Source organism: Oncorhynchus keta, chromosome 15, assembly GCF_023373465.1.
Source record: "Oncorhynchus keta strain PuntledgeMale-10-30-2019 chromosome 15, Oket_V2, whole genome shotgun sequence".
NCBI classification, from domain to species: Eukaryota; Metazoa; Chordata; class Actinopteri; order Salmoniformes; family Salmonidae; genus Oncorhynchus; species Oncorhynchus keta.
In genome coordinates this window covers 1,701,450-1,721,375 of record NC_068435.1, presented here as the reverse complement: position 1 = coordinate 1,721,375, position 19,926 = coordinate 1,701,450, and the positions used below count along the sequence as shown (strand labels likewise).

The 19,926-nt window shown below is 46.7% G+C and overlaps 1 protein-coding gene across 1 annotated transcript; it reads right to left on the bottom strand.

Annotated features, from left to right (window-relative positions):
* Nucleotides 1-7,526: 7,526 nt before the first annotated feature.
* On the bottom strand, nt 7,527-15,149 carry cfap410 (cilia and flagella associated protein 410). The gene is made up of 7 exons (XM_052462749.1): nt 14,826-15,149; nt 14,711-14,729; nt 13,901-13,947; nt 10,586-10,815; nt 10,280-10,457; nt 10,110-10,191; nt 7,527-9,041 (listed from the first exon to the last, which is right to left on the bottom strand). The coding sequence occupies exons 1-7, from the start codon at nt 14,900-14,902 to the stop codon at nt 8,808-8,810; spliced, it is 867 nt and encodes a 288-aa protein (XP_052318709.1). The 5' UTR covers nt 14,903-15,149; the 3' UTR covers nt 7,527-8,807.
* Between the last annotated feature and the right edge of the window lie 4,777 nt (nt 15,150-19,926).

The following is a 19,926-nucleotide window of genomic DNA, read 5'->3' as shown; positions in this document are numbered from 1 at the left end:
TGGATTTCACATGACTGGGAATACATTCATTAGGCCCTAATCTATGGATTTCACATGACTGGGAATACATTCATTAGGCTCTAATCTATGGATTTCACATGACTGGGAATACATTCATTAGGCCCTAATCTATGGATTTCACATGACTGGGAATACATTCATTAGGCCCTAATCTATGGATTTCACATGACTGAGAATACATTCATTAGGCCCTAATCTATGGATTTCACATGACTGGGAATACATTCATTAGGCCCTAATCTATGGATTTCACATGACTGGGAATACATTCATTAGGCCCTAATCTATGGATTTCACATGACTGAGAATACATTCATTAGGCCCTAATCTATGGATTTCACATGACTGGGAATACATTCATTAGGCCCTAATCTATGGATTTCACATGACTGGGAATACATTCATTAGGCCCTAATCTATGGATTTCACATGACTGGGAATACATTCATTAGGCCCTAATCTATGGATTTCACATGACTGGGAATACATTCATTAGGCCCTAATCTATGGATTTCACATGACTGGGAATACATTCATTAGGCCCTAATCTATGGATTTCACATGACTGGGAATACATTCATTAGGCCCTAATCTATGGATTTCACATGACTGGGAATACATTCATTAGGCCCTAATCTATGGATTTCACATGACTGGGAATACATTCATTAGGCCCTAATCTATGGATTTCACATGACTGGGAATACATTCATTAGGCCCTAATCTATGGATTTCACATGACTGGGAATACATTCATTAGGTCCTAATCTATGGATTTCACATGACTGGGAATACATTCATTAGGCCCTAATCTATGGATTTCACATGACTGAGAATACATTCATTAGGCCCTAATCTATGGATTTCACATGACTGGGAATACATTCATTAGGCCCTAATCTATGGATTTCACATGACTGGGAATACATTCATTAGGCCCTAATCTATGGATTTCACATGACTGGGAATACATTCATTAGGCCCTAATCTATGGATTTCACATGACTGGGAATACATTCATTAGGCCCTAATCTATGGATTTCACATGACTGGGAATACATTCATTAGGTCCTAATCTATGGATTTCACATGACTGAGAATACATTCATTAGGCCCTAATCTATGGATTTCACATGACTGAGAATACATTCATTAGGCCCTAATCTATGGATTTCACATGACTGAGAATACATTCATTAGGCCCTAATCTATGGATTTCACATGACTGGGAATACATTCATTAGGCCCTAATCTATGGATTTCACATGACTGGGAATACAGATATCCTCAAAAAAAGGTAGGTGCTTGGATCAGAAAACCAGTCAGTATCTGATGTGACCACCATTTGTGGTTACACTTATTAGGACCCCATTATTAGGGTGAGGCACATGGGCTATCGACAGCTTACTTCACAACATACACTTAGTATTACTTTCTTTGCTACAGTATACATATCTCCCTGGCACATTACATCACTTATGCAGCAGCACACAATGCATTTTTAGACTCACCTTGTTGGGTTGTGCTCACTTTTCCCCCTCTTAATTTCGCCTACTGTTCTGACTTGGTGTACAGGGAGAACACTGTAAGAACGGCCCATGTTCTGAATTATGTCGCCACTTGGTGGTGGACATGTAGCCTATAGCCTGTTTTAGAGAAATGTAATCATTGAATATTGTAAGAGCTTTCATTGTCTGCTTACATGGCACCTTTATTTATCCTACGGTTCTGACTTGGTGTACAGGGAGAACACTGTAAGAACGGCCCATGTTCTGAATTATGTCGCTGTACATTTCAAAAGTGCTGAACAAATAGTTATATTGACAATCCTAGCTCGCTCAATGTCTTAATCAAAATTACGGATTGCCTCTTATCTGCTCGTCGTCCTCTCGAGTTTGTACATCTCAATTGTCAGTAGAAACCACATTTGATGAAGCAAGTCAGCCATATCAGCTAAGGCAGTAAATGAGGCGGAATGTTTTGCTGCCAGACAAGGCTCCGCTGATAGCCAGGTGTAGCAGTGGTAAGGATTCACTCCATGGTGCTGAAAAGAAAGCTCTGCTGTTGGGACAGCTTTATGTAGGACCTAACAGTTTGATGGGCACCGGTATAGTGCAATTAATGTATTGTTTAGGATTGTGTTGTGACTTTGCTGGCATGCATCTAAAACTTTAAAAAAATGTTTGCCCCACCAAGATTTACATGCTAAAATCACCACTGCAAGAAGACCAAGACGAATGGATGCACTCATTAGCATTGCTACAAAATGTGAATGAAAACGACTCCGATGGCGAGGAAGAAATGAATCATGGTGACATCTCTGATGAGTATTCTTCTGATTCTAGGCCTCAACCTGAACTTACACCTCTGAGGCCTGAGCGCAATAAAGCCAGAACTGTATGCATTGAGCAGGTGCCCACACCACCACCAAAAGAAACAGGAGAATTCTACAGGCTATTATCAGCACAAAATGTCATCATTGAGGAAGCCGGCCCTACATCTCCAGTAAGAAACTAAATCAGCAACACAACAGCTTTCGTTGTTCATGTGACATGCTCCAACTGACTACTATCATATCAACACTTATATTCAAATGTATTTATAAAGCCCTTTTTACATCAGGTAATGTCACAAAGTGTTTATAAAGAAACCCAGCGTAACACCCCAAACATCAAGCAATGCAGATGTAAACACTGTGACTTATGCCGGGTTCCAACACTGTGACTTATACCGGGTTCCAACACCGTGACTTATGCCGGGTTCCAACACAGTGACTTATACCGGGTTCCAACACTGTGACTTATACCGGGTTCCAACACAGTGACTTATACCGGGTTCCAACACCGTGACTTATACCGGGTTCCAACACCGTGACTTATACCGGGTTCCAACACCGTGACTTATACCGGGTTCCAACACTGTGACTTATGCCGGGTTCCAACACCGTGACTTATGCCGGGTTCCAACACCGTGACTTATACCGGGTTCCAACACCGTGACTTATACCGGGTTCCAACACAGTGACTTATACCGGGTTCCAACACCGTGACTTATACCGGGTTCCAACACCGTGACTTATACCGGGTTCCAACACTGTGACTTATACCGGGTTCCAACACAGTGACTTATGCCGGGTTCCAACACCGTGACTTATACCGGGTTCCAACACAGTGACTTATACCGGGTTCCAACACCGTGACTTATACCGGGTTCCAACACCGTGACTTATGCCGGGTTCCAACACCGTGACTTATGCCGGGTTCCAACACCGTGACTTATACCGGGTTCCAACACCGTGACTTATGCCGGGTTCCAACACAGTGACTTATACCGGGTTCCAACACCGTGACTTATACCGGGTTCCAACACAGTGACTTATACCGGGTTCCAACACCGTGACTTATACCGGGTTCCAACACTGTGACTTATACCGGGTTCCAACACAGTGACTTATACCGGGTTCCAACACCGTGACTTATGCCGGGTTCCAACACTGTGACTTATACCGGGTTCCAACACCGTGACTTATACCGGGTTCCAACACCGTGACTTATACCGGGTTCCAACACTGTGACTTATGCCGGGTTCCAACACTGTGACTTATACCGGGTTCCAACACCGTGACTTATACCGGGTTCCAACACCGTGACTTATACCGGGTTCCAACACAGTGACTTATGCCGGGTTCCAACACAGTGACTTATGCCGGGTTCCAACACCGTGACTTATACCGGGTTCCAACACTGTGACTTATGCCGGGTTCCAACACAGTGACTTATGCCGGGTTCCAACACAGTGACTTATGCCGGGTTCCAACACCGTGACTTATACCGGGTTCCAACACTGTGACTTATGCCGGGTTCCAACACAGTGACTTATGCCGGGTTCCAACACAGTGACTTATACCAGATTCCAACACCGTGACTTATACCAGATTCCAACACCGTGACTTATGCCGGGTTCCAACACTGTGACTTATACCGGGTTCCAACACAGTGACTTATACCAGATTCCAACACCGTGACTTATACCAGATTCCAACACCGTGACTTATACCGGGTTCCAACACCGTGACTTATACTGGGTTCCAACACCGTGACTTATGCCGGGTTCCAACACCGTGACTTATACCGGGTTCCAACACTGTGACTTATGCCGGGTTCCAACACCGTGACTTATGCCGGGTTCCAACACCGTGACTTATGCCGGGTTCCAACACCGTGACTTATGCCGGGTTCCAACACAGTGACTTATACCGGGTTCCAACACAGTGACTTATACCGGGTTCCAACACCGTGACTTATGCCGGGTTCCAACACTGTGACTTATACCGGGTTCCAACACAGTGACTTATACCAGATTCCAACACCGTGACTTATACCGGGTTCCAACACCGTGACTTATACCGGGTTCCAACACTGTGACTTATACCGGGTTCCAACACTGTGACTTATGCCGGGTTCCAACACCGTGACTTATACCGGGTTCCAACACCGTGACTTATGCCGGGTTCCAACACTGTGACTTATGCCGGGTTCCAACACTGTGACTTATGCCGGGTTCCAACACCGTGACTTATACCGGGTTCCAACACCGTGACTTATACCGGGTTCCAACACCGTGACTTATGCCGGGTTCCAACACTGTGACTTATACCGGGTTCCAACACCGTGACTTATACCGGGTTCCAACACCGTGACTTATACCGGGTTCCAACACCGTGACTTATGCCGGGTTCCAACACCGTGACTTATGCCGGGTTCCAACACCGTGACTTATACCGGGTTCCAACACCGTGACTTATACCGGGTTCCAACACCGTGACTTATACCGGGTTCCAACACCGTGACTTATGCCGGGTTCCAACACCGTGTTCCAACACAGTGACTTATACCGGGTTCCAACACCATGACTTATACCGGGTTCCAACACCGTGACTTATGCCGGGTTCCAACACTGTGACTTATACCGGGTTCCAACACTGTGACTTATGCCGGGTTCCAACACAGTGACTTATGCCGGGTTCCAACACAGTGACTTATACCAGATTCCAACACCGTGACTTATACCAGATTCCAACACCGTGACTTATGCCGGGTTCCAACACTGTGACTTATACCGGGTTCCAACACAGTGACTTATACCAGATTCCAACACCGTGACTTATACCAGATTCCAACACCGTGACTTATACCGGGTTCCAACACCGTGACTTATACCGGGTTCCAACACCGTGACTTATACCGGGTTCCAACACTGTGACTTATACCGGGTTCCAACACTGTGACTTATGCCGGGTTCCAACACCGTGACTTATACCGGGTTCCAACACTGTGACTTATGCCGGGTTCCAACACAGTGACTTATACCGGGTTCCAACACCGTGACTTATGCCGGGTTCCAACACTGTGACTTATACCGGGTTCCAACACTGTGACTTATACCGGGTTCCAACACAGTGACTTATACCGGGTTCCAACACCGTGACTTATGCCGGGTTCCAACACCGTGACTTATACCGGGTTCCAACACAGTGACTTATACCAGATTCCAACACCGTGACTTATACCGGGTTCCAACACCGTGACTTATACCGGGTTCCAACACTGTGACTTATACCGGGTTCCAACACTGTGACTTATACCGGGTTCCAACACTGTGACTTATGCCGGGTTCCAACACCGTGACTTATACCGGGTTCCAACACCGTGACTTATGCCGGGTTCCAACACTGTGACTTATGCCGGGTTCCAACACTGTGACTTATGCCGGGTTCCAACACCGTGACTTATACCGGGTTCCAACACCGTGACTTATACCGGGTTCCAACACCGTGACTTATGCCGGGTTCCAACACTGTGACTTATACCGGGTTCCAACACCGTGACTTATACCGGGTTCCAACACCGTGACTTATACCGGGTTCCAACACCGTGACTTATGCCGGGTTCCAACACTGTGACTTATACCGGGTTCCAACACCGTGACTTATACCGGGTTCCAACACCGTGACTTATACCGGGTTCCAACACCGTGACTTATACCGGGTTCCAACACAGTGACTTATGCCGGGTTCCAACACCGTGACTTATACCGGGTTCCAACACCGTGACTTATACCGGGTTCCAACACAGTGACTTATACCGGGTTCCAACACAGTGACTTATACCGGGTTCCAACACAGTGACTTATACCGGGTTCTGTTTCATAGTTGTAACAAAGGCACTTGACGAATATGATTTCTTGAATGTATAGAACATGTGTTATTCATATATCTCCATAGGAGGTCCAGTAAAAAACAGAACATGACCCCCCCCGCCCCCCTTATGGAAAATCAGTTACAATGCCGAACGTCAAGACGACGAGCTTCCCTGAGACGGTTTCTGAGTTTGTGCAGAAATTCTTCGGTTGTGCAAACCCGCAGTTTCATCAGCTGTCCTGGTGGCTGGTCTCAGAGGATCCCGCGGGTGACAAAGTTGAATGTGGAGATCCTGGGCTGGCGTGGTTACACGTGGTCTGCATTTGTGAGGCCAGTTGGACGTACTGCCAAATCGTCTAAAACGATGTTGAAGGCGGCTTATGGTAGAGAAATTAACAAATTCTCTAGTAACAGCTCTGGTGGACATTCCTGCAGTCAACATGTCAATTGCGCGCGCCCTCAACTTGAGACGTTTGGCATTGTGTCATGTGACAAAACTGCACATTTTAGAGTGGCCTTTTATTGTCCCCAGCACAAGGTGCACCTGTGTAATGATCATGCTTTTTAATCAGCTTCTTGATATGCCACACCTGTCAGGTGGATGTATTATCTTGGCAAAGGAGAAAAGCTCACTAACAGGGAAGTAAACAAAGTTTGTGCACAAAATGAGAGAAATAAGCTTTTAGTACGTATGGAAAATGTCTGGGATCTTTTATTTAAGCTCATTAAACAACACTTTACATGTTGCATTTATATATTTGTTGGTTCAGTGTACATAAACTGTTGTATGTTGTCAACTCTTAAATGTAGTTTTAAAAAAAATGCATTAAAGTGTCTATTTACACAAAGCAGTTTGCAAAAACACTCATTCACTGATTAAGGAAAGGCAGATAGCGACGCGCTGCTAGGGACTAGATAGCGACGCGCTGCTAGGGACTAGATAGCGACGCGCTGCTAGGGACTAGATAGCGACGCGCTGCTAGGGACTAGATAGCGACATGCTGCTAGGGACTAGATAGCGACGCGCTGCTAGGGACTAGATAGCGACGCGCTGCTAGGGACTAGATAGTGTCATGTGCAAAACTGCTAGGGACTAGATAGCGCACGTGCATGCTTTTTAATCAGCCTAGATAGCGACGCAGCTGCTAGGGACTTGATAGCGAAAAGCTCTGCTAGGGACTAGATGAGCGACACGCTGCTAGGGACTTTAGATAGCGACGCTAGGGACTAAGCTATATTTGTTGCATTTATATATTTGTTCATAGCGACGTAGCTGCTAGGGACTAAAGAGTTTGCGAAAACACGATGCTAGGGACTAGATAGCGACGCGCTGCTAGGGAATTGATACCGACACGCTGCTAGAGAATTGATAGCGACATGCTGCTAGTGAATTGATAGCGACGTGCTGCTAGGGAATTGATAGCGACGCGCTGCTAGAGAATTGATAGCGACGCGCTGCTAGAGAATTGATAGCGACACGCTGCTAGGGACTAGATAGCGACACGCTGCTAGAGAATTGATAGCGACACGCTGCTAGGGAATTGATAGCGACACGCTGCTAGTGAATTGATAGCGACACGCTGCTAGGGAATTGATAGCGACACGCTGCTAGAGAATTGATAGCGACATGCTGCTAGGGACTAGATAGCGACACGCTGCTAGATAATTGATAGCGACATGCTGCTAGGGAATTGATAGCGACGTGCTGCTAGAGAATTGATAGCGACGCGCTGCTAGAGAATTGATAGCGACATGCTGCTAGAGAATTGATAGCGACACGCTGCTAGAGAATTGATAGCGACACGCTGCTAGGGAATTGATAGCGACACGCTGCTAGGGAATTGATAGCGACACGCTGCTAGGGAATTGATAGCGACACGCTGCTAGAGAATTGATAGCGACACGCTGCTAGATAATTGATAGCGACATGCTGCTAGGGAATTGATAGCGACGCGCTGCTAGGGAATTGATAGCGACGCGCTGCTAGGGAATTGATAGCGACATGCTGCTAGGGAATTGATAGCAACACGCTGCTAGAGAATTGATAGCGACGTGCTGCTAGTGAATTGATAGCGACGTGCTGCTAGGGAATTGATAGCGACATGCTGCTAGGGAATTGATAGCGACGTGCTGCTAGAGAGTTGATAGCAACATGCTGCTTGTGAGTTGATAGCGACATGCTGCTAGGGAATTGATAGCGACGTGCTGCTAGGGAATTGATAGCGACGTGCTGCTAGGGAATTGATAGCGACAACGATTAGCTCTGGCTTCTCCCTTCAGTCTCCTCTATTTGGCTAAAAGCCTGTCACAACAATACTGAAGCGTGTGTGTACCAAGGTTTGGTGTGTGTGTGAGCCCGGAGTAGGGTAAAGTCCCGAGACGCTGATCTTGGGTCCGTTTTGCTTTTCCCCCCACTAATGGTGAAGGTTAGGATTGGGGGAGGGGAAGTTGATCCTAGATCTGTACCTAGGGGAGCATGTGAACCCTTACCTCTCCCTCTGGCCACGGAGCATAAACATGACTTGTGTGTCTACCTCAGTGTTGGGTGGTTGCGTTAGTGTTTAAAGTCAATGGGAGTGTGTGTGTGTCAGTGCTCGATGTCGGTCGTTCTCTCTCTGGAGTTTGTCAGTGTGTGTGTGTCGATAGTTCTATCTCCCTGCAGTGTGTGTGTGTCGATGGTTCCATCTCCCTGCAGTGTGTGTGTGAGCTTGGGGTGTGTGTGTGATCGAAGCTGTCTGTTCTGGGTTGCCGTGTGAACGATGCGTAGCTCCTCCTCCTCCAGATCTTTCAACAGCATAAGCACCGCCTCCAGAGTGTGGGACTAGAAACACACACACACATCATCAATCCATCCATCCATCCATTCGAAATACATGAAGCCATAGTGTCTGGGTAGCAGAGGGTAGCAGAGGAGTATCTGGGTAGCAGAGGAGGGTAGCAGAGGAGTATCTGGGTAGCAGAGGAGTGTCTGGGTAGCAGAGGAGTATCTGGGTAGTAGAGGAGGGTAGCGGAGGAGTATCTGGGTAGCAGAGGAGGGTAGCAGAGGAGGGTAGCAGAGGAGGGTAGCAGAGGAGGGTAGCAGAGGAGTGTCTGGGTAGCAGAGGAGTATCTGGGTAGCAGAGGAGGGTAGCAGAGGAGTATCTGGGTAGCAGAGGAGTGTCTGGGTAGCAGAGGAGGGTAGCAGAGGAGTATCTGGGTAGCAGAGCAGTGTCTGGGTAGCAGAGGAGTGTCTGGGTAGCAGAGGAGGGTAGCAGAGGAGTGTCTGGGTAGCAGAGGAGTGTTGTCTGGGTAGCAGAGGAGTGTCGTCTGGGTAGCAGAGGAGTGTCTGCGTAGCAGAGGAAGCAGAGGAGTGTCATCTGGGTAGCAGAGGAGTGTCTGGGTAGCAGAGGAGTGTCGTCTGGGTAGCAGAGGAGGAGTGTCTGGGTAGCAGAGGAGGAGTGTCTGGGTAGCAGAGGAGTGTCTGGGTAGCAGAGGAGGAGTGTCTGGGTAGCAGAGGAGTGTCGTCTGGGTAGCAGAGCAGTGTCTGGGTAGCAGAGCAGTGTCTGGGTAGCAGAGCAGTGTCTGGGTAGCAGAGCAGTGTTGTCTGGGTAGCAGAGGAGTGTCGTCTGGGTAGCAGAGCAGTGTCTGGGTAGAAGAGCAGTGTTGTCTGGGTAGCAGAGGAGTGTCTGGGTAGCAGAGCAGTGTTGTCTGGGTAGCAGAGGAGTGTTGTCTGGGTAGCAGAGCAGTGTTGTCTGGGTAGCAGAGGAGTGTTGTCTGGGTAGCAGAGGAGTGTTGTCTGGGTAGCAGAGGAGTGTTGTCTGGGTAGCAGAGGAGTGTTGTCTGGGTAGCAGAGGAGTGTTGTCTGGGTAGCAGAGCAGTGTTGTCTGGGTAGCAAGGCAGTGTCTATTACCTTCCTAGCTGCAGGTCGAGGTGATGGGGAGGAGAACTTGTCTCGAGGAATAGGCTTCATCCCCAACTGTTCCCGGATCTTACTGTAGAGGGTTAGGAGACAGGGTTTAGGAGACAGGGTTTAGGAGACAGGGTTAAAGGTGTGTAACGTTGTGAGGGGGCGGGTCTTACTTGGTCTCCTCCATACTGTAGTTTAGGGGGTCGTTCTCTGATTCCGCCTCTGTCTGTCCATTGGTGGAGCTGACGTTCTCTGGCTGGCCACTGGTCGAGAACTGCTTCTGGGCGGCGGCAGGGGGTGTTATCTCCTCTCCCTCGTTTAGAGCGAAAACAAGCTCCTCCTCTGTCACCACTGGTCACACACACACACACAGTTGCAACAGCCCAAAACCTAAATCGGACCCCTACAGCTTGAGGATATAAGTACTTGAAGCATACTTCCCCAAAACACAAACATTGTCACAGCTGAAGACAACTGACCCTGGTTGTCCAGTTTGTGTAGGCGTGGCAGGCATCGCAGCACGTTGAGACGGTATTGGCTGGGGACTGTTCCGCAGCAGGGGTTCTCAGCCAACCAGAGCACTCGTAGGCGTGTGAGGGGGCGGAGATGGGAGAGCTCTGAGAGAGAAGGGATGAGGTTCCGTCTGAGGTACAACTCACTCAGACACACACAGCCCGACAGAGATGACAGGGACAAGATGGAGTTCACACTGGAGAGAGAGGACCTGGTTAATGTAGGGTGTCGTCAAGGTTGATTTATCATATGCACAGCAGGCAGCGTAGTGTTACATTGAATCTTTATTAAACTAAACAAGTCAGGTTAAGAACAAATTCTGATTTACAATGACGGCCTACCCCAGCCAAATCCAGACGACGCTGGGCCAATTGTGCGCCCTGGCCCATTGGACTCCCAATCACGGCCGGCTGTGATACAGCCTGGAATCGAACTCGGGAGCCCATAAGTGTACACAGTACAACTAAAGGTTAACTTGCATGCTCTTCTCTCAGACAGCGCACAGTATGTGTGTGTGTGTGGAGGGCTGTGACGGTCATGAAAGTTTGTCAGCCGGTGATTGTCAAGCAAATAACGGCTGGTCTCACGGTAATTGACCGTTAAATCTAGCCAATTTCAGAAAAACAGAATAGCATCCTCTGAGTTGTCCTTATTGTTAGGGTCCTGATCTGGCTGTGGGCTACACTAGTTCATTTAGCAGACAACATCTGCTTAGAATTCCGTGGTGTTATTCTATAGCATGAAGAATACAATGGAACCAAGCTGAATAAAACAGAAAGGATATTTCCTCCAACAAGTTGAGGGAGTGACCTCATGAGTGACCTCATGCAGCTATTCTGTGTTGAGCGGTTAACAAAGAAATAGGTCCTCCTATCTGCTTCATTTAGAGTTATTAATGTGACTTTAGTTGTTCTACAAACATTGAGCTAAATGTTTTGATGTTTAATACATTGTAAGGCTGCATGATGCGACTCTAATGATGATTTTTTTTTAAATGTCGCTTGAAAGGCAGGAGCTCTGTTTAGTTTTTTTGCACAGGCTGAACACACTTCATCAGTCTCTCATTCACAATTTGACAAGCACTGGATAATGCCTCGAATTCCACGTAGGCATTCCCTTTGTGTGGTCGTAATGCCCCCTAAAATACATGCCTTTTGCGGGCCAGTGGCCATTGTGCCTTTCGGCTGAATATAATATTCATAATTCCCTTCTCCCGGCTGCGTGCCGAGGCATCTCTCGCTCACATCCGTCACGTGATCTCACAGGCTACAAGTGAAGACAGACACAACTGCACGTGTCCTTATCCAATTCCGAGGCGCATATTGAAGATATTGGATGAACTGTCCAACAAGATGAGTAGGCCTAACGAACAGCAAAATCACTAGCCTATGTCAATCTACTATCCCCCATATTACAACAGTTGACCTATTCTATGCCAGAAAGAAATATTCCAAATATAGTCTTGGACAGTTGTGGCATGTGATAGATCCCACATTAATAAAACCACTAGCATCAACAAACCTTTTACATGCAATGTGGCTGACGCAACAGATCAGAACATTTAGCTTAAAATGTTAATAAACTATTAGGCTACTTCTTCACATTATAAGCACGGATGTTCAATTAGCAGGAAAACACCAGTGTCAAAGGTGATCGCAAATACACTTATGCATTTACATTACATTTACATTTAAGTCATTTAGCAGACGCTCTTATCCAGAGCATGTAATGCTTTTATTATAAAGGTGAATTTTTATGGTTAAAATTATCTTCCCCAAACATGAAACTCACACGCTGCTTATGTATGTAGTTAGGCTCTACACCCCTTGTAAAGCAGATTAATGTGCTTCATTTTAAGAAGTTATTTGGTCACTTTAGTTGTGATACAAACGTTATCTGCTCCCGAGTGGTGCAGTGGTCTAAGACACTGCATCTCAGTGCTAGAGGCGTCACTACAGACCCTGGTTCAGCGGTCTAAGGCACTGCATCTTAGTGCTAGAGGCGTCACTACAGACCCTGGTTCAGCGGTCTAAGGCACTGCATCTCAGTGCTAGAGGCGTCACTACAGACCCTGGTTAAGCGGTCTAAGACACTGCATCTCAGTGCTAGAGGCGTCACTACAGACCCTGGTTCAGCGGTCTAAGGCACTGCATCTCAGTGCTAGAGGCGTCACTACAGACCCTTGTGCAGCGGTCTAAGGCACTGCATCTCAGTGCTAGAGGTGTCACTACAGACCCTGGTTCAGTGGTCTAAGGCACTGCATCTCAGTGCTAGAGGCGTCACTACAGACCCTGGTGCAGCAGTCTAAGGCACTGCATCTCAGTGCTAGAGGTGTCACTACAGACCCTGGTTCAGTGGTCTAAAGCACTGCATCTCAGTACTAGAGGCATCACTACAGAGCCTGGTTCAGTGGTCTAAGGCACTGCATCTCAGTGCAAGAGGCATCACTACAGAGCCTGGTTCAGTGGTCTAAGGCACTGCATCTCAGTGCAAGAGGCATCACTACAGAGCCTTGTTAGATTCCAAGCTGTATCACAACCGGCCGTGATTGGGAGTCCCATAGGGTGGTGCACAATTGGCCCAGCGTCGTCCGGGTTTGGCCGGTGTAGGCCGTCACTGTGAATAAGAATTTGTTCTTAACTGACTTGCCTAGTTAAATAAAGGTTAAATAAAAATATATAATTCACAAGTGATAGGCTAATATTGTCAACCATCAGACTATTCTTGATTTATTATTGCCTTTAAATATACTAAATAATATATGTGTGAAATTAAGTTTTGGTTTAGAATGGACCCATTATAATGCACCTGTCTCAGAACAGGGGCAGTGGGGGGAAATACATGTCATCTGTGCCCTTAAATAGCGAATGGAGAACACTTTTCCCCCATGATTCATGTTCATGCCAGCCAGGTAGGCTACACTCTCGCCTATAGAAATATTGTGCAACATGAGCTCATGGGCTCTCATGAAGTGTTTGATTAGATTTTCCATTACATTTACATTGATGTCAGAGTGATTAGAGGGACTATAGCGTGCTGAGTACCAGGCAGTTAGCAAGTTTGGTAGACTACTAATGACCAGCAGCATCAGAGCTTGGAGAAGCCTAATTACCGTGACTAAATGGTCACATGGAATTTGACTGCCATCATGACTCGTGTGGCGGTAATATGTTCACCGTAACAGCCCTATGTGTGTGTGTGTGTGTGTGTGTGTGTGTGTGTGTGTGTGTGTGTGTGTGTGTGTGTGTGTGTGTGTGTGTGTGTGTGTGTAGACAGCCAACCTGAGAGTCAGGACCTCGATGTGGGGTATCTGGGTAAATATGGAGATCTAGAGAGAGAGGAGGGAGAAATAGGAGGGATGGATAGAGGGAGGAGAGAGAGGATGGAGAGAGGGGAGAGAGGATGGAGAGAGGGGAGAGAGGATGGAGGAAAAAGGGAGAGAGGATGGAGAGAGGGAGGACAGATGGAGGAGAGGGAGGACAGATGGAGAGAGGGAGGAGAGAGGATGGAGGGAAAAGGGAGAGGATGGAGAGAGAGGGAGGAGAGGGAGAGAGGATGGAGAGGGGGGGAGAGAGAAAGAGAGAGGATGGAGAAAGGGGGAGAGAGAGAGAAAGAGAGAGAGGGGATGGATGGAGAGAGAGAGGACAGATGGAGAGAGAGGGAGGAGAGAGAGGAGAGAGAGGACGGATGGAGGAGAGAGAGAGGGAGGAGAGAGAGGACAGATGGAGGAGAGGGAGAGAGGATGGAGAGAGGGGGAGAGAGAGAAAGAGAGAGGATGGAGAGAGGGGGAGAGAGAGAGAAAGAGAGAGAGGGGATGGATGGAGAGAGAGGACAGATGGAGAGAGAGGGAGGAGAGAGAGGACGGATGGAGGAGAGAGAGAGGGAGGAGAGAGAGAGGGAGGAGAGTGAGAGAGGGAGGAGAGGGAGAGAGGATGGAGAGAGAGAGAAAGAGAAGGAAGGAAGAACTTTAGAGTTGAGACAAAGCTAACTGGTTAGCTAGCTAACCACTTAAACATGGGATATTAAAATTATATTCTGTCAACCCAGAACAGCTAAAAACAAACATAGAAATTGAGAATACACATACTCACATCTGTCAAGTTGCAGCCCCTGAAAGGGAAAGACAAAACATTGGACACATTAGAGAAATGAGCACGGTCCACTAACTATAGGATAGTTAGCTAACCCATCTAGCCTCCCACCTACCAGCAGTTGAGTTTCTTCACACTGTCCAGATCCGAGGCCTTGGCTTTGGCCAGGACCAACTTCCGTGTTAGCTTCATACTGCAGACGTGATTATACGAGTCTCTAATAAACAATTAGCGATCCAAACTAAAGTATCGTGGCAATGCAGCTCCCATCAGATAATTTATAGCTACACAGCACACCTACAGGACCAGTAACGCCTGTGTGTACTGTGAACGGGCGGGCTACCGTGGCGTCTGTAGTTACCGACGTTACCGGACGTTACCATCCGGTTAACCATTTCCACTCTCACACTCACAAAGAGCAGATGGAAAGGTGTCACATATAACGGATGTACTTTAGAAGAAATGGGAGGAGTCCTGCGTCGTTAGTGGGTCCCGCGGTGCATTCTGGGACAGGGCGAGTCCTCCAGGGAGACGCTTCCTTAAAAACACACAACATTAGTATGACTTCCGCCAACAACAACATTATGGATATATATATATTTATATATATATTTTATATATATATATTTTTTACCGTGATGTGAGATAATTAAATTGTTCTCTGTAATCTCGTATCGTTTTGTAATCGTGACATGTACGTACTTTCGAGGAAAAAAGTGAGGTTTTGTCGACGTGCCACTTTCACAAGGGACTTTATTTTTTACAAACTGTACTTTTTGTGTTGAGCATCCAGAAACAATTTTGCATTTATTTTGGCAGTGTCTACATGTAAATATATATATATATATGGAATTATATTCATCGTTTTATAATTGTTAATATTCTTGATGAGTTTAGGTTTTTTTTTTTAAATGGGAGAATGTGCTGCTCGATTTCCTTAATAATAATAATGATAAAGAAAAACAATTTGATCTGCATATTTCCGTAATGGAAAGCTTACTCTATGAAGTGTGTGTGTGCAATAACTAAATGTGCCTTTGCACTCCTCCTAAACAACGCATTTACATTTTAAAAATAACTTTGGCAAAGGGTAAAGTCTACAAAACGGAGTTCACTCTGTTCATAACAGATTCTAGTTTTGGGAACAGAAAACTGTATGGATATCAAATGTTTCATCAATGAGAAAATGTGCAGAATTTCGGCCATAATCGATGGGTAGTGAGTGGAAACACGAAAATACAGGAGATCTGATACAGAACACTAACCTATAGGTGTCTGTGGTAAATACAGGAGATCTGATACAGAACACTAACCTATAGGTGTCTGTGGTAAATACAGGAGATCTGATACAGAACACTAACCTATAGGTGTCTGTGGTAAATGCAGGAGATCTGATACGTTTTGCTCTATGAGATAATCTTCATTAGCTAACATCACTTTTTGTGAATTTTGAAGAATTGATGTAAATCATAAATCACATAAAGGCTTGATATTTCATAAAGGTCATGTTTCCTGACTGATATTATTTCATAACCTCAGACCTTATTTTCTGTGTTTATTCCAAAACCATTTTTCTTTTGCCATGAATTTTTCCAATGGCGATGGCTGGATGAACCAGAACAAATAATATAATAATAATAATATATGCCATTTAGCAGACGCTTTTATCCAAAGCGACTTACAGTCATGTGTGCATACATTCTACGTATGGGTGGTCCCGGGAATTGAACCCACTACCCTGGCGTTACAAGCGCCATGCTCTACCAACTGAGCTACAGAACTCATTTCTGGGTTTTATAGGACTGACTACAAGCAGGCAACCTTCCACATAGCCAGCTAGCCAGCCAGCCAGCCAGCCAGTCAGCCAGCCAGCCAGCCAGCCAGCCAGCCAGCCAGCCAGCCAGCCAGTCAGCCAGCCAGTCAGCCAGCCAGCCAGTCAGTCAGCTAGTCAGCCAGCCAGCCAGCCAGTCAGCCAGCCAGCCAGTCAGTCAGCTTGTCAGCCAGCCAGTCAGCCAGCCAGCCAGTCAGTCAGCTAGTCAGCCAGTCAGCCAGCCAGTCAGTCAGCTAGTCAGCCAGCCAGTCAGTCAGTCAGCCAGTCAGCCAGCCAGTCAGTCAGCCAGCCAGTCAGCCAGTCAGTCAGCCAGCCAGTCAGTCAGCCAGTCAGCCAGCCAGCCAGTCAGTTAGCCAGCCAGTCAGCCAGCCAGTCAGCCAGCCAGCCAGCCAGCCAATTATCTCACAGTATATTTACTCATCTGATATTCACCCTCCGGCTGTGCAACATGCATGTATAGGATATCTGACTATGCAATGCCTCTTCTGTCCCCAGGAAATGTAACTTCTTATTTAGTGTCAAATGTGTATTCCAAAAGGTCAGGTGTCCTTTACCTTACAAACACTCAAATATGGATCTTGATATTTAGACTCTTTTTTCCCCGTATGTAGGTGTTTTTATTGATCACCTTCCACGAGAAATACAGAAATACAAGCCATAATATATATATATATATATATATATTTATTCTTCATTATTTTATAGTCCTAGTTAAATTCTCTCTCATTAACTCTATTCCTTTAATGATGATTGTATTTATTGTTTTATTTAAGCTTTCATGTGTCTTTGACTTTCCACCATGTTAGTTTGTTGTAATTCTCCTTTAAGAAAACAACCACTTCCTACAATGACACCACATTCAGGAAGTGTTGTAATTCTCCTTTAAGAAAACAACCACTTCCTACAATGACACCACATTCAGGAAGTGTTGTAATTCTCCTTTAAGAAAACAACCACTTCCTACAATGACACCACATTCAGGAAGTGTTGTAATTCTCCTTTAAGAAAACAACCACTTCCTACAATGACACCACATTCAGGAAGTGTTGTAATTCTCCTTTAAGAAAACAACCACTTCATACAATGACACCACATTCAGGAAGTGTTGTAATTCTCCTTTAAGAAAACAACCACTTCCTACAATGACACCACATTCAGGAAGTGTTGTAATTCTCCTTTAAGAAAACAACCACTTCCTACAATGACACCACTTTCAGGAAGTGTCATCATTTCTTTGGTGGGAAACCATAGGTACATATATATAAACAGATGTATCTATGTCCCATGTTGTTAGTCTATATTCACCACTCATACATTTCCACCCTGTTAGGCTAAATTATAGAGAAAATTAACCACATTTCAAAATACGTTGGAGCACGCCAAATTATAGAAGCCCTGCCATGCCAAGCATATGCATTCGCTTAGCTACAGTTCATGGTGCAGATGAGAATGGTTTTGGACATTTACCCCGTATGGATAAATCATTTGATTTGCTTGTTCTGTTAGAGTGTAGTGGCGACAGGTTGCCTAGTAGTTAGTGTAGGGGCGGCAGGTAGCCTAGTGGTTAGAGTGTAGGGGTGGTAGGTAGCCTAGTGGTTAGAGGGTGGCAGGTAGCCTAGTGGTTAGAGTGTAGGGGCGGCAGGAAGCCTAGTGGTTAGAGGGTGGCAGGTAGCCTAGTGGTTAGAGTGTAGGGGTGGTAGGTAGCCTAGTGGTTAGAGGGTGGCAGGTAGCCTAGTGGTTAGAGTGTAGGGGTGGTAGGTAGCCTAGTGGTTAGAGGGCGGCAGGTAGCCTAGTGGTTAGAGTGTAGGGGTGGTAGGTAGCCTAGTGGTTAGAGGGTGGCAGGTAGCCTAGTGGTTAGAGTGTAGGGGTGGTAGGTAGCCTAGTGGTTAGAGTGTAGGGGATGGCAGGTAGCCTAGTGGATAGAGTGTAGGGGCGGCAGGTAGCCTAGTGGTTAGAGTGTAGGGGCGGTAGGTAGCCGAGTGGTTAGAGTGTAGAGGAGGCAGGTAGCCTAGTGGTTAGAGTGTAGGGGTGGTAGGTAGCCTAGTGGTTAGAGGGTGGCAGGTAGCCGAGTGGTTAGAGTGTAGGGGATGGCAGGTAGCCTAGTGGTTAGAGTGTAGTGGCGGCAGGTAGTCTCGTGGTTAGAGTGTAGGGGTGGCAGGTAGCCTAGTGGTTAGAGTGTAGGGGAGGCAGGTAGCCTAGTGGTTAGAGTGTAGGGGTGGTAGGTAGCCTAGTGGTTAGAGGGTGGCAGGTAGCCTAGTGGTTAGAGTGTAGGGGCGGCAGGTAGCCTAGTGGTTAGAGGGCGGCAGGTAGCCTAGTGGTTAGAGTGTAGGGGTGGTAGGTAGCCTAGTGGTTAGAGTGTAGGGGATGGCAGGTAGCCTAGTGGTTAGAGTGTAGGGGCGGCAGGTAGCCTAGTGGTTAGAGTGTAGGGGCGGTAGGTAGCCGAGTGGTTAGAGTGTAGAGGAGGCAGGTAGCCTAGTGGTTAGAGTGTAGGGGTGGTAGGTAGCCTAGTGGTTAGAGGGTGGCAGGTAGCCGAGTGGTTAGAGTGTAGGGGATGGCAGGTAGCCTAGTGGTTAGAGTGTAGAGGAGGCAGGTAGCCTAGTGGTTAGAGTGTAGGGGCGGTAGGTAGCCTAGTGGTTAGAGTGTAGTGGCGGCAGGTAGTCTCGTGGTTAGAGTGTAGGGGTGGCAGGTAGCCTAGTGGTTAGAGTGTAGGGGAGGCAGGTAGCCTAGTGGTTAGAGCGTTGGGCTAGTAACTGAAAGGTTTTGAGATTGACGACCCGAGCTGACAAGGTAAAAATGTATCGTTCTGCCCCTGAACAAGGCAGTTAACCCCCTGTTCCTAAGCAGTTAACCCCCTGTTCCTAGGCAGTTAACCCACTGTTCCTAGACCAGTTAACCCACTGTTCCTAGACCAGTTAACCCACTGTTCCTAGGCCAGTTAACCCCCTATTCCTAGACCAGTTAACCCACTGTTCCTAGACCAGTTAACCCACTGTTCCTAGACCAGTTAACCCACTGTTCCTAGGCAGTTAACCCACTGTTCCTAGGCAGTTAACCCCCTGTTCCTAGACCAGTTAACCCCCTGTTCCTAGACCAGTTAACCCCCTGTTCCTAGGCAGTTATTGTAAATAAGAATTTGTTCTTAACTGACTTGCCAAGTTAAATAAAGGTAAAATTAGAAAGCCAGGTAATGGATGTAGTGTCTCATTACCGCCCTCTGTTGGATCATTCGGAGATTACACCATGAAATAGCACTGACATTTACAGTGATTCATGTTGTTGGAAAGTCTATTTGGCCGGCTCCTTACTGAACTGTCAACTACAGTAAAATATCTGAATTGTAAATACAGAGCACAGCCAAAGAGGTTTAGAAACTCTGTGGCACAAC

Coding starts and splice junctions, on each gene's coding strand:
- cfap410 (XM_052462749.1), bottom strand. CDS start 14,902: ATGAAGCTAACACGGAAGTTGGTCCTGGCCAAAGCCAAGGCCTCGGAT. Junction 10,816..13,900: donor ATCGAGGTCCTGACTCTCAG/GTTGGCTGTCTA, acceptor CTCTCTCTCCAG/TGTGAACTCCATCTTGTCCC. Junction 9,042..10,109: donor CTCGACCTGCAGCTAGGAAG/GTAATAGACACT, acceptor GTGTGTTTCTAG/TCCCACACTCTGGAGGCGGT.